Source organism: Vulpes vulpes, chromosome 12, assembly GCF_048418805.1.
Source record: "Vulpes vulpes isolate BD-2025 chromosome 12, VulVul3, whole genome shotgun sequence".
Classification (NCBI taxonomy): Eukaryota; Metazoa; Chordata; class Mammalia; order Carnivora; family Canidae; genus Vulpes; species Vulpes vulpes.
Genome location: NC_132791.1, coordinates 58014354 through 58029442, shown reverse-complemented (window position 1 = coordinate 58029442; position 15089 = coordinate 58014354). Strand labels below are relative to the sequence as shown.

Here is a 15089-nt window from a genome sequence, read left to right as displayed (position 1 = left end):
TAAAAAAATTTTGGGGGGCACTTGGGTGGCTCAGTGGTTGAGTGTCTGCCTTTGGTTCAGGATGTGATTCTGGGGTCCTGGGATTGAGTCCTGCATTGGGCTCCCCACAGGCAACCTCCTTCTGCCTATATCTCTGCCTCTTTTTCTGTGTATTCTCAGGAATAAATAAATAAAATCTTAATAAAAAGATAGAATATATCATAAGTAAAGTTAAAAGAGAAACAAGAATAGGAAAGATTTTTGCAATATATATAAAACAAGTGATTAGTATATAGAATTCATAAAGAATTTCTACAAATCAATAAGAAAAAAAAACCCTCACCTTTAGAATAGGTAAAGGATGCAGTAAAATAATTTAGAGGCAAGGAAACCTGATTGGCTAATGACATGAGAATATGCTTCTCTTTGTAATAATCAGTGACATGCATAGCAAGTGAACAAGATGTCATTTTTGCCATCATGTTGGCAAAAGTTAAGAAGTCGGACAATACCATGTGTTGGCAAGGATGTGAAAGGAAGATTCCATACACTGTTCTCATGAGGGTAAATTGACAGAGTAACTTTAGAGAGCAGTTTGTTTGTCTCTAGAGTAAAATTTTAATTTGCGTATACCATACAATCCAGTAATTTTACTTCTATTTCTTTATGATTTGTCTATATGCCTTGCAAAACCTTTGCTTTCAGGTACTGGGAGCTAGATTTTTGTGTCTTTGTAACAGTGGAAATTTTGCAACAACTGAAAATGGCCATGAATAAGGGAAAAAATAAATTAACTAGTGGTTACTAATATAGAGGAATACTGTGTAGCCCTTCATTCCTACCAATCAATATATAGTATTCCACTATATTGGCAAAGTAGCAATATTAATAGATCTCAATATCATAATATTGGGTAGAAAAAGCAAGAAGCACAGTGATATATACATTTTATGTAAAACTAATGAATGACACATTTTATTATTATGCATTATATTATTATTTTATCATTTCTGGATATATATATATATATATATATATACAGACTAGAAGGATGCCCATTAAAATCACGACGGAGGTTACCTCTAAGGGGTAGAGAAAGAGCTGGGAACTAGGCACAAGAAGACAAAGGGGACTTTATCTGTAATGTTTTGTTTCTTACATCAAATGATGAAGCAAAGATGGCGCAGTGTTCACAACAATTAATTCTAGGTTGAGTGTACATGGGCCTTTGTTACAGTATTACCTGTAGTGTCCTATAGTTAACAAACTTTGGTGGGAGAGGGCACCTGGGTGGCTCAGTGATTGTCTGTCTTTGGCTCAGGACGTGATCCTGGGGTCCTGGGATTGAATCCTGCAACGGGCTCCCTGCAGGGACCCTGCTTCTCCTTCTGCCTGTGTCTCTGCCTCTCTCTGTGTGTCTCTCATGAATAAATAAATAAAATCTTAAAAAAAATTTTTTTCAAGAAAACTGTATTAAATTTTTCAGACCATGCAGATTGCATTGAGGGTTTGGGGACCCATTCTCCTTACTGTGGGATTTTAAGCAAATATTTAAGACTTCTGCCCTTTGGCCCTCACATCCAGAATGAAGATAACTAGTACTTGCAGAGTGGTGGTCCAAAATACTTACCCTTTGGGGCTTTCCTGAAGCCACACTTCACCTGGAAGCTTTCTTCCCATCCCTTCTCTCCTCTGCCCAAAGACACAGTGCACATAACACAGACCTTCCGTGTTCCTCGAGCATCCTGTGTACTGAGACACTTGGCATATTGCTTTGTTATGTCTCACTGTGGACCATCTCCAGTAGGTAAAGAAACCTGGCTGTAGAATATGTCAAGCAGGAACAAGTAGTACATGCTCAAAAAACTGAACTTAGTAGCCATAGGAGATACTTAATACATATTTAATGAGAAAATAGATGAGCAAAAGAACGATAACATGACAAGGCTTTATAAAGCAAGATACCTTGCAGTGGCTCCCAGTTCTTATTATTCTTTTGACTTCAGTGAATAAATGTAATCCTCTCAAATCCTTTACTTAATCCCAGTCTACAATTTATATCCTTGAGATTTTCCTGCTCTGTGAATAGGGTCATTAATATGCTCTCACTGAGAGACATCAACATTTATATTTAGACACATTAAAGAATAAACATTTCACGCCCGTTTTTCTGCTTCATAATTTGAGATAAGCATACACTGAAGTTCTAAAATGACATTTCATGCTTTGAAAATTCATTTAACAAACATTTTTAAAAAGAAGAATAAAGGTTTTCTCTCAGCCACTGAATAATATTAATATAAACAGCACTGGGTAGTTGTCCACAGTGACTGTTGGCACTTTGTCAGCTCTCCAGTGGGTTTTTTGACATATGAAGGACATGAGGTTTTAGAGCTTTCAGAGGATCTGGAAAATACATTTTTATTGTTCTTCTTCATGGATGGAGAAGCTTTACAAAGTTGTTTTCTTTTTAAAGCACTTGATGTTTTGAATGATCTTTTCTTCTACATCAACAAAGGGAATGACGCGCCATAGCCTTGTTAGCCTGAAGCACAAGGAATGAAATCACAGGGAGATAAAAGACCCTGAGGGAACCAAAGCTTAGGAAGACAGGGTGTATATTTCAAGAAGAACCATGTTTTTCTATCCTTTGAGACAGGAGAAGATTATTTTGGTCCCTCCTGAAAGATACTCACTCCATAGAGAGATTTTCCTGAAAGTGACTTACTTGTGCTTTGTCTATCTGTTAGAATACAAAGGGTTGAATTTTCTTCCCTATTAATTTTTCCCATAGTCCCCAATTTTCCTATGTTTACAGTCAGTGGTGACCGTGACAGCAAACTTCCATGTAAATAAAATATATTTTTAAGTCAGTATGACTGAGTGCTATATTCTAATAGGCACTTGACATTTAAATTTTTTTATTTTTAAAGATTTTTAAAAAATTTATTCATGAGAGATACACACACACAGAGAGAGGCAGAGACATAGACAGAGGGAGAAGCAGGCTCCCTGTGGGAAGCCCAATTCAGGACTCGATCCCAGGACCCTGGGATCACTCCCTGAGCCAAGGCAGCTGCTCAATCACTGAGCCACCCAGGCATCCCAGTACTTGACATTTAAAAGTTAAGGACACTTAAGGAGTCTTACTTTAAACAGCAATCCTGGTGAGGGTAGTTATGTATTATAAACTGACATCACTTTGCCTATGATAAGGCTGAGTTCCAAAATAGAGTGTTATCCTTCTCTAAGTGTTTAGTAGAGATGTATCCGCAAGCTTCTTGAACTCTGTAGAGTTCTACAGTTTGACTTCTCAGATGCTGGAGGTATTAAACCAAGACAAACAAAATAAAAGGACAACCAAACACAGACAGCTCATTTCATCTAGGATTTGTTTAGACCTAATGTGAGTACACAGAATTGGCCACTTTTTTTGTTCTCTGTAATTTAGAACCAGTTGCTTTAGAAAAGGATTTTAAAGTTTATAGTGAGTTTCAAGGCTGCTTCTGTTGTCTTAATGGCTATAGATAAGCTTGAGGCAAAATCAAGTCCTTGGGATTGGCGCCAGTAACATGGCAAGATTCTCTTGATTTTATTTATGATCATCTATTTCCTTATGCTAAGGGGAAAATTACCAAGGAGTTCATGGGTTTGTTTCTAAATTCCTCCTTTTATATTTTTGGGCTCCATGTACAAGCCTACTCCTCTGGACACATGGGTCATTAGCCAGTAGGGGAAATTTCTAAATCCAGTTTTTATTTGGCATTTCAGAATGGGATGTCACATAACAACTGAGTTTCATTGTGGGCCTGAGCTTTTTCCAAATGGCTTTATGAAAAACACTTGAAAGGGATGATACCAGAGCTTGTTTTTTTACTTTGTGGAGTTAGTCGGCAATTTGTTTTTGAAATTCACATTGTGAGAACCAAGTTGTCCTTTTTCTCATGAGTGATTCATGCAAGACAAACAAATAATACCAACCAGCAACAGGCCTGTTATTCTCGCTTTATGTACAGCTGGAGGATGTTTTTCTAGAGTGTTTTTTTTTTCCTGGGGTTGGATGTTCCATTGTGCCAACCATCGGATAAAATTTCTGGTATACTAGCTCTGTGCTGTGTCACACCTACCAACAAGTACTTTTTGTGTAATTAGTATGTTCCACCATTTCCATGGGGCAATTGGAAAATGAAGTGTAACAAAGGTTGGGGATTTGCTCAAGTTCTATGGCTATGAAGTGACAGTGGCTCAGCTAGGGTCCAGGTCTGTCTGATGCTAAATGATTATACCCTTCCTTGAGCCAGCTGGTGATTGATGACTTTTGTAACAAGGTGAACTTGATGGTAAACATTACTCCTTCATCTAAGGGAAAAATGATTTCATCCTTTCCTTTGTTGTTGTTGAGGAGTGTTTTGGCTGAGGCAATGTATTCACGTGTCCTTGTTCTTTCCTCCAGAGCATCCCTCAATTTGGCATTTCTGTTTATCTCTCCTTTCCTTATTCTTCCTCTATACCAAGACACAAGATTTACTAAACCATCTTCCATTTGTTCAAAGAATTTTCTAGTGCCTTGTTTTTGTCAATACATCTGTGTCTATGGATATGTGGAGACATTCTGTATCAAAACCATTCTGATGAAACTGCTCTTAACACTTTAAAGCCTGAGAAAGACCATTTTTAGGTAAAAAAAAATTTTTTTCAAGCATCTGTGAGACTTTTGTCTTAGAATGTTCCCTTTTAGAAATCTAGAGAAATAGCAAATGTGCACTGATACCAGATTTTGTAACTGATGGGCATCAGTTGGGATGAGATGGTCCATATGGTGTGGGGGCAAGATCACAGCTTTGGAGACATTGACAGGTTTGAGTGATTCACTGGCTTTTGCCATTTGAATGCTAAGTGACTAAGCAAATTACCAACCAAGTCCATTTTGCATGCGAAATGTTAGATGCTTACAAACCTAACATCTCATTGAATTTTTGTGATATTTGAAGAAAATAGCTGCATAATGCTGACACGCATTTGAAACTCCTTACAACGCCTTCACTCTCTTCCCATCCTTGGAATGGGAAATTGGACTGAGGGTTTAAAGAGGGTCAGGAGAGGAGAATGTTCTGAGAAGTGCTAAGATGGTTTTACAGGTTTGTTTGTGAAAGTTAGCTATAGTGCTTTACATTCTTGTTCATTTCATTCACTCATCAAACAGACCTTGAATGCTGGCCATGTGCCATATGGGCCTACTTTTCAGTTTGGTGTGCTCCTAAAGCTACTGCCATTAACGGTATTTTCACAGTATTATTGGCTATTTTGTTTGCACAGAATTGTTATCAACTCCCGGAAGGCCTTCAGATCTGACATCTCCTTAATTTTATTTTCTCTTCTAGAAGTGCCCTATGTTCTCACAACGAAGGTAATTTCCTATTTTCACTGCCTCTAAATATTGAGTCATTGGCTGACCGCATAGGCTTGCTCAGTGAAAGGTCTTATAATTTGCTGCTCTGCCTCAAAGGATCATGTTTGATGAAATTGTGGGATATTCTGTTTGACCAAAATGTATAATTTCACTCACTTAGGAGCCAGATGACCCTATGAAAAATGCTTGGACTTTTCTTTGTAGAAAGTCTTGGGTTTCTGATACCACCACTTACCAGCCAGGTGTTTTGGGACATTTTACCTAAATGGTCTCATCCTAAATATTCTCTGTGTGCTAAATGTGGTAATGATACCAGCCTTGTTGTAATTGCTGTGATGACTAGAAAGAGGTGTATAAAGCATGGAGCACACAACAATAGAAATGCTCAGCATATCAAACCATTTACAAAACCATTTTTCTGCTTGCTTTTCTCTTACTACCAAAAGGATATACAATGATTGCAGAAAATTTAGAAAAGCTGGTTAATCTAAATGAATAAAAGAAAAATCAAGCATACTCTTAAGACCCAGAGATTCCTGATGGTACCATTTGACCGTAAAGCCTTTCAGTATCTGTCTGTCTATCTCTTTATCTTTGTCATGTTCTCTCTTCTCCCCCCCTTCCCCAGATATTAGGTTCAGCCATATACAGTTGCTGATATTTGGCCTTTTTTGATCTAAATTAATAACAATTTCATCTGCTTCATTCTAACATATTGCTACAATTGGATCGTCTTGTGCCCATCACTTTTAATCTACTTTTTACCAATTAAGATATTGCTAATGTCTTTCAAGTTCATTAAATATTCCTCTCTAATATCACTTTTAGTTGATGCATAATATTCCATTGCATGATTATACCAGTTTCTTTTCACCTGTATTCTTACTACTAGAAGATTAGGTGTTTTTTTTTTTTTTTCAATTTTGTTACTATAAACAGTACTGGGATAAGGATCACCGATATATTTGGAGGGAGTAAAATATAGTGGTTTATAATATATACTGAAGACAAGAGGTCTTGCTTCACCACTTACTACCCATGTACTTCTAGCAAATCACCTGGATCTCCATTTCTTCATCCATACAAAAGGAATATAATACTAGCTACTTCACAGGGCCATTGTGAGAGTTCCTCTATTTCAGGTGCTTAGATGGATGTCTACGGGCACAGTGTAAATATTTTTTTTTTTTTTTTTTTTAGTGTAAATATTTTTAACAAGATAACTATTGTGAATTGTCACTGCATTTACCCCTGTATGCTTCTCTGTTTTGGAAAAATCTCAAAAGAGGAATTTATGACTAAAGAGCTTTTGGTACACTAGTCCAGAGTAAGGTCTAAAACAGATGTGGTAATCCACTTTCCCATAGAAGTGCCTAACAGTGCTGGTTTTCATGAAAAGAAAGCAGTTAACATTATCCCTGTACATATCAAGCTCATCATTGTTGTTACCCTACTTTATGACTGGGGGTGCACAGTTCTTTCTCAGTTTAATATCCCTGAAATCAGAATGCTTCTCACCATCAAAGTCAACAAGGTGGCTCCCGTGACTCTACGGGATTAAAATTTTGGTCGAGAACAACTGAGATCAAGAAAGGCTGTCAGTATGTCTTAACACCTGTGAAATTCAGTTTTATTTGATGGGGAACAAGGCATGTGTATATAGAAATTGTGATCTGAGTGCAAGAGGAGTGTCGTGGAAAATATATACTGATGTCTTTTTCAGAGAGCATCTGAGATCGGATCTGAAAAAAATGTACCTGATGGACAGAGAAGGTTTCTGGGCTGAGCTTGGAAGACTGGGGAGGACTGCAGGATGCATGTCTGACATCACTCCGTGTCTACTCATTTCTATACTGACTTCTTTTGTTATGCACAGGAAGAGGATAGTAGCCATGATGCAATAGAAGAAGGCATTCATGGGCATTTCAAAGCCTTCTGTTTTATGTATCATTTTCTCTGAATGTAGTACCTCCTGCAACTTCCCTCACTTTCAGGAGCTCCTCCTTCTACTTACAAATCCTCCACCCATTACCTAAATAGGGCATACTCTGCCTCTAGGTCTCAGCTTAGACATCTTTTATGTGGAAAGCCTTGCACAACTCAACAACACTGGTTAGGGTTCATCCTCGTGTTTTCTGTTATACCTTGTCCATATCCTTACCCTACTGCTCAGGGTGTTTTATTGTCTAATTACTTAAGGCCTCTGCCTTAACCTATAAGCTTCTAGAAGCAGGCATTCTACCATTTTCCTTTGAACTCTAAGCCTCATACTATGGCTGACACATAAAACTGAGTAAATTCAGTACCTACCCATTGCTGTAACTTGTGCTTACTGGTGTCACTGAACGTTGTAGGTATAAGGGCTCCGAGGTGAGTCCATTGTCTTGTGAGGATCCAGTGCTCCACTAGTTGTCACTAAGGGTTGTAGCATGAACCCTGTACTTCTGATATTACACAGTAGTTTAAACTTCCTCTTATTTCCATCTGATTGTGAGAGCTTATTAGAGCACACTGTCTGTGCTGACTGAGACCCTCATTAATCTGTCCCCTGAAATAGCTGCATGAATCTGGATATGCTGCATCAAGAGTCCATTTCTAACAGTTAGCACAACTCAACAAGAGATGCAACGAGAAGCTGAAAATTAATCCCTTATGTGCACTAGAGTTCTTTTCAGTTTAATCTGAAACAAAGGTTGGTTCATATATATCTCTTCCTATTAGAAGATTCAAGCTCTTGCCATTTTAATGTAAACTACTTTTAAGTTGCCAGTGACAGTAACCAATTCAGGCACTTTTTCTTCAGGAGTGAAATACTTGCCCCTTGAGATTAGAGTGAGGTGTTAAGTAAAAGATGTGAAGTGATTTGACTTCAGAGTCTCCACACTGTCTTTCCAAACACAGTACGTGAATTCGTGAATTCGGGATAACTGGTCAAGCTTGGTGTTCAAAAAGAACAAATTCTGCATCTTGTCTAGATAGTCAACATACTCTTGTGTTTGTAGTAAACAGGCTTTTGTGTGATAAGCTGTAAAAAGGGATGTGTTGCAGCAGTTAAATATGACAAATGAAAAAAGGAAAGGAAGTCACAGTGATGCCTAGATTCAAGCCAGGCTTCTGTGTCCCACTTGTTCTACTTCCTGCTTATTTGTCTATACACTTTTGTATGTGGATTTTTCCCTCGGCGTAGCTTATGTTGATGCCTGGTATTCACGATGTGAGGCCCATGTATCAGTGGCCTCTTAGGGAAACACAGCCCCAAGGAGAGAAGCTGTCACTTCAAAGCATGCCACGGTGCTTAGATATGGCCAGGAAATTAACCATGTCGGCATCATAATATCTCCCTAAAAGCCTGAAACACTTTCTTTGATGCTGATAGTTATCAATTTCTGCTATGAACTTGTTTCTGTCCTGAGGAGGTATCCTAAGGGTTTTTGTGTTTTGTTTTTTTTTCTTTTGCATTTGTCTAACTCCAAGAAAATAGAAGTGGTCTCTGCCTGACTGCTCTTCTGGAAGAGAAGTTGTTGAATGTGATGTGGAAATGGGTCACAAGGAAGTAGAGAGACCAGTTCTGTCCCCTGATACCTTGACTTCTTCCTACTGCTCTCCTGATATTGTAAAACATATTCTGTAAAGTGTCTGTGTACCAGTCAACCCTTATCCCAGTGTCACAGTGGGGAAAAAGAACTCTAACCCACCACACTTGTTTCTTTCTAAATGCTTCTGACATGATCTGGATGTCCTTATCAAGGTAGTTTTATTAGCTAAAATTTTGTTTTGTATCAATCAGTTAATCCTCCATGATACACTACAAAAAAAGAGTATTTCATTTAGTATCTTAGGTTCACAGAAGTCGAGAAGGATATGGAAACTTTCAAGAAGGTTCAGCAAAGAAAATGAGTGAAATTGAATAGACTTCTAAAAATTAAGTAAAAGTTGCAAGGAGAATCTAGCCTGCAAGGAGCAGGGTCAAGGATGCATTCACGTTTCAAGAATAAGATCTTGTATAATACAGAGAACAGTGATGAACCACATCAGATACACCATGAGAAGCACAGGAGAAAAAAAGGATCAGATTCTAGGATAACAGATTTAGCTTAAATGGAATGAAGATTTTCCTTACTCTTAGGATTGATGAACCAGGGAACAAGTTACAAAGGACTATTTAATTTATTTGGGCTTACCTTAAACACAGGAGAAATTCTTCTGTTTTTGGGTACCTGAGGGCATTTAAAGAAACATACTCTGTTTTTTTTTCTCCCAAAGGATATATCCTAGATTGAAGGAGTTGTAATTGAAAAAAAAAATGCTTTGACCATGTCCATAGGCAATAAAAGAAGCAACTATATGAATAACAATTAGGCTTAAATCTCAGAACTACTACCTAATCTTACTCTGTTTAAGAAGATTGTGAGTTCTTAGGTAATTGCTTTCTTCATCTGCTTTAGGTTCTGTAATCCTCTCATTGTTTTTAATTGTGTTAAAGTATGTTTGTTAAAGTACTAATGAGAACAAAGCCATACTGACTTAAAACAAAATTATTCATTTAAACCTTTTGATATTATGAAAAGGAAGGTAGGTTCTAATGTTGGGAGATGAATCCTGCATGTCTAATAAGTTGGTTGTTATGTGTCTGGATTTCTTTCTTTCTTTTTCTTTTCTTTCATTCAGTTATTCTTTCTTTTTCTTTTCTTTCATTCACTTATTCTTTCTTTTTTTTCAATAGTTTATCTGATCTATTGAAGTTACAAAATTTTTATGATGGAAAACTTTTTTTTTAAATCATAAAAGCATTTTATCCTAAGAGCTCCAGGCACAGCGCATCTTCCCTAATGATTTTTATAGCATCTAATTAATAAATAAATATGCCGCTAGCTAGGCAATGAATATTAAGGGTTGGTTTTGCTTATCATCACCCTTTATAATTTTTAGAATGTTTGGGATTGAGGATTTTTCCTTTCCTGCTCCCCTATTCCTGCTTATCAACTTGAATTGCAGCCACTCTTCCTTTTCTTTGGAACTATACTTTTAACTCTATCTCTCAAATGATGTTTTCTATTACCATCTTACCTGGTTTCATATGCCTGTTGTCATTTGTTTTTGTTTTTGTTTTTGTTTTTTGGGGGAGAGAGTAAGAGTGCTTGAGTTCCTACCTTTGTGAGGAGGTAGAGGGGAGGGGAGGAGGGAGGAGGGGAGAGGGGAGGGAGAAGTGCCAACTGCCACACAAGGCTGGATCTCACAACCTGAGATTATGCCTATTGTTGGGTAGTCAGTGAATTTCAATATTCAACTCAATTATTTTCTGTTTTTTTTTCTGATGACCTCCCAATCCACATATCTTTTGGCTGATACCATGAAAGCAGGTAGGGAGTCTTCCTTTGGCTTGCTCTGGCCTAGACCCCTAGCAGGGTCAGTCCATGCTGCAGTAGATCAGCCTGTAGGACCCCTCTTGGTCTTCCCCATCACTGCCTGAGCTCAGGCCCCTGAGTCTCCCCTATTGTCTTATCTGCTGCCATTCTTCTTGGCAAGTCTTCCTGCCTCTTGCTGTGAGCTCCTTCCTGCCCTTTCCTCAGACTGTAGCCAGCTGACCTTACTAGGATGCAAATCTGCATTGTTCCTAATTGTTTAAAATCCCCTCAGACAAGGGCACCTGAGTAGCTCAGTGGTTGAGTGTCTCTGCCTTTAACTTGGGTAAAGATCCTGGGGTCTTGGGATTGAGTCCCACATTGGGCTCCCCACAGGGAACCTGCTTCTCCCTCTGCCTGTGTCTCTGCCTCTCTCGTGAATAAATAAATAAAATCTTTAAAAAAATCCTTTCAGACCAATCCCTTATTCACAAGATGCAATCCAACTCCTTAGCGTGTTAAAGCCCTCGCCTGAGCTGAGCTGAACCTTCCCATCTGGGTAGCTGGCCTCTTCTCCCCCACCCCCCACACTGCTTACATCCTCCTGTAGCCAATTACTCTAGCCACATCAAACTCAGCACTCCAGATGCAGGAAACAAGACTCAGCAAGACATGAAGCTGGAGAATGGTAGCACTGCTTAAGCAAACAATGGAGTGACTGGAAGTGGCTCACTTAGTGCTGAACACATTTATGAAGCATTGCCATGGGTTGGTACCAGAGCCCAATGTCCAGCTAAGGAATGGTGATGAAGGGATCATCAAGCCATCTTTTTTTTTTTTTTTTTTAGTTTTTTTTTTTTAAGATTTTTAAAAAAGATTTTATTTATTTATTTTAGAGAGAGAGAGAGTGAGCCTGAGCAGGGGAGAGGGAGAAGCAAACCACCTCCACTCTGCCCAAGCCCAACAGAGGGCTCAATCCCAGGACCCAGGACCCGGAGATCATGACCAGAGCTGAAAGTGGGTGCTTAACCCACTGAGCCACCCTGGCACGCCAAGCCATTCTTGTCAAGGGCAAATGCAAGTTGGTTCTGAAGAGCTTGCTATTGCCTGCATCCATACTCTGATGCCCTCCATTGTTTCTCCCCCTGCAGCCTGTGATGGTGATCACTGGGGTCCCCACTGCAGCAGCCGGTGCCAGTGCAAGAACGGGGCCCTGTGCAACCCCATCACGGGGGCTTGCCACTGCGCTGCAGGTTTCCGGGGCTGGCGTTGTGAGGACCGCTGTGAGCAGGGCACCTACGGTAATGACTGTCACCAGAGATGCCAGTGTCAGAATGGAGCCACCTGCGACCACGTCACAGGGGAATGCCGCTGCCCACCAGGGTACACTGGAGCCTTGTAAGTGACATGCTGCTTAGCAGCATGGCAAAGTCCGCTCACCTTCTCCATTCATGCTGCTGCCACTGTCAGATTCCTAGGCTTTTGTTTCCTTGCTGCCTGAAGTCTCTGAGAGGGTGGGGCTCTGGCACAGAGGGGATGATCAGCAGTGACAGCCATGAGATGCTCCTGCTGTTTGACCCTTGAACATCAGACTCCAACCAGAGTCTAAGGGCCAGGTTTCATGTTCTCCTTTTGGCAGGGCAGAGATAGAGAGGACCAGGATGTTGCATTGAGTGGTAATATTTGGGAGTCATTAGAGGCAGATTTGAGGTTCTGCTTGGATTCCCCCACAGTTGCGTTTATGTTACATTGCTAACTGTTAACAGGCCATGTTATTCTGCTCTGTGTGGCAGCTAATTAACTGGTTAAAGTTGGGTGGGTTCAGTGCCATAGAAAAGAGAAATAGGGGAAGATGTTAGAAATAGTCCATGATGAAAGGTTAACTAGGTTACTTAATGCCTGTAACTACATATGTTGCTTTGTGACCATCAATGAAATGTATCACATTTGTGTAGGATATATGCACAGAAATAGTTTAATTCTTTCTGGATACTACTGAAGCAACTTCTTAACCTCCACTACTTTATTTTGTGTGAAGGACATTTCTTCCTTTGGCTTGTATTAGCAAACAGAAAAAGAGGCAGAATTTGCCAAAAAAAAAAAAAAAAAAGAGAAGTAGGAAAGAGAAAAATCTCATTCCCTTACTGAGAAAATTACACTTGTAAATCACAGAACTAAAACTTGAAAAAATGCAGCTGATTAGGTAAATACTTCCTGCCAACAGTATTAACAGCTATAAAGTAGAACTAAAGAAAAAAACTGCATTAGCCTAGAAAGCCCTGATTTCCAGAAGAATGAATGATCATCTCAAACTACTTAATTGTTAATATTGCTTTTATGGGCTTTTATTAAGGACACAATTGAGTAGAGCTTTGGAAAACTTGGAGCAGTTTTATAGGAGAGCAAACAAGACAATTAAAGGCTTAGAGAAGAGACTTTATTCATAGGAAAAGGATGGGGGCTAAGGGCACGTAAAATGATCAGCCTCAAGAAGAAAATGCTGGAAACTGATTATGAAGAATCTGTGCACAAAGGAGGGGATATGCAGACCTTTCCATCTCCTCTGAGAATTGAACAATCCCACAAACAAAAGCAGACTTCGGATGCAACACAGGAGCTTTCTAATAGTTACATGGGGAGACCCTGTCCCCAAGGAGTGTTTGGCTGGGAAGAGTCATCATTGGCACTCTCAGATAGGATACATTCTCTCCAAATTCAAATCATTTCACTAGAAACTACCCCCAAAGAAGGGAAAAGTCTAGGCAAGAGCTCAAAGAGTTTTCCAGCTAATATGATTAATGCTTTGATGTTAACCAAATGAAGAATATCGAGCAGAGAAAGCTTGCCTGTTTTAGGGCCCTGGGCACTGTTGTGTCTGTGAACCTGAGGGTTGCGAGTTTGGGTAAATAACAGTATCCTTTGTCGCACATCAATTCCTCAGCTGTGAGGACCTTTGTCCCCCTGGCAAGCATGGTCCGCAGTGCGAGCAGAGATGTCCCTGCCAAAATGGAGGAATATGTCATCACGTCACCGGAGAATGCTCTTGCCCTTCGGGCTGGCTGGTAAGCTCCCTTCCTCCCCTCCCAGAGCCACCTGTTCCAGGATACTCAAGTGAAAATGCACATGGAAGACTCTAGTACAAAGAAAAGTTACACTGATGGTCAAAAATTGCACTACTGGAAATAGCTGACTATTTTCAAAGCTGGAGTCCTTAAGTCCATTTTCAGGCAGAAGGTGATTCAATCTTGAAGTGCACTAAAGGTCCTCATGTAAAACATAGTGGCCATCTGTCCTGAACTTTCCCTCGGGACAAAAAAGAGGAAAAATCTCATCTCACATATGACAGACAATGTTAAGCCCTGAAAGTATCTAAACATAGGTTGCCTGGGAGATACTTTGGGTTTGGCTCCAGACCTCTGCAATAAAGTGAATATCACAATAAAGTGAGCCAAATGAATTTTAGGTTAACTAGTACACTAAAAGCTGTTTACTACTAAGGTACTGTATTCTATGAAGAGTACAATGGCATTATGTCTAAAAAACCAGTGTAGATACCAAAACAGTTACATTAGAAACATCAGAGACCACTGATCACAGATCACTGCGACAAACATAATAATAATTAAATTTTTTAAAAAATATTTGAAAATTCTGAGCCAGAATTACCATGGCTCAGGTACACAAAAGGAATACATGTTGTTAGAAAAATGGCACCAAAGGACATGCTTACTGCAGGATTGTCACAGTCCTTCAATTTGTTTAAAAAACAAAAAAACACAATATATCTGTGAAGCACAATAAAGCAAAGCACAATAGAATAATATATGTCTATAACTGTTTTTATAATTAAGTTCCGTGCATCACTATTGTTCTTTGAGAACATTATTTTCAACGGGGTAAGTGTTATGTGAAAAAATTATACAGTCATGCCATCCAGAGATACACTGAGGTGAACTATATTTACCAAGTATTGCAGAGCTTCTCAAAGTTTCAGTGCGAAAATCTAAGAGGAAGCTGCAACTCACCCCTTTTCCCAAACTTTGACCATGTTACACTTTCTTCATGTAGCACCTCACAGGTAAGGTGTTATGCCACACACTCAATGTCAACACTGGCTTGCTAACCGCATTTCTCCGAAACCAGGGAATGATACTGATCCTTAACCTGTATTGGTTTGTGCATACATCTGCTTAAAGGCACAGGAGTAAAGGGCCAATGTCTGTTTCCTTCGTTAACAAACGAAATTTAAGAGAGCAATTTACTTCTCTAGGAGCTGTAGCAGAGCTGTGTTTGTAGGGTCATAACCAACTTCTTAATTACCATATTCAGTGATGACCCTTTTGTTCTCATTCTGCTTG

The 15089-nt window shown here is 39.3% G+C and overlaps 1 protein-coding gene across 10 annotated transcripts in view; it reads left to right on the top strand.

Moving 5' to 3' along the window:
- MEGF10 (multiple EGF like domains 10) overlaps nt 1-15089 on the top strand; it is a 164520-nt gene that overhangs the window by 92075 nt on the left and 57356 nt on the right. For all 10 annotated transcript variants that reach the window (XM_025994995.2, XM_072728658.1, XM_025994994.2 and 7 more), the window contains 2 exons: nt 11883-12129; nt 13673-13793. In XM_025994995.2, the coding sequence (XP_025850780.1) occupies nt 11883-12129; nt 13673-13793 (368 nt within the window). The remainder of the gene's footprint in view (nt 1-11882; nt 12130-13672; nt 13794-15089) is intronic.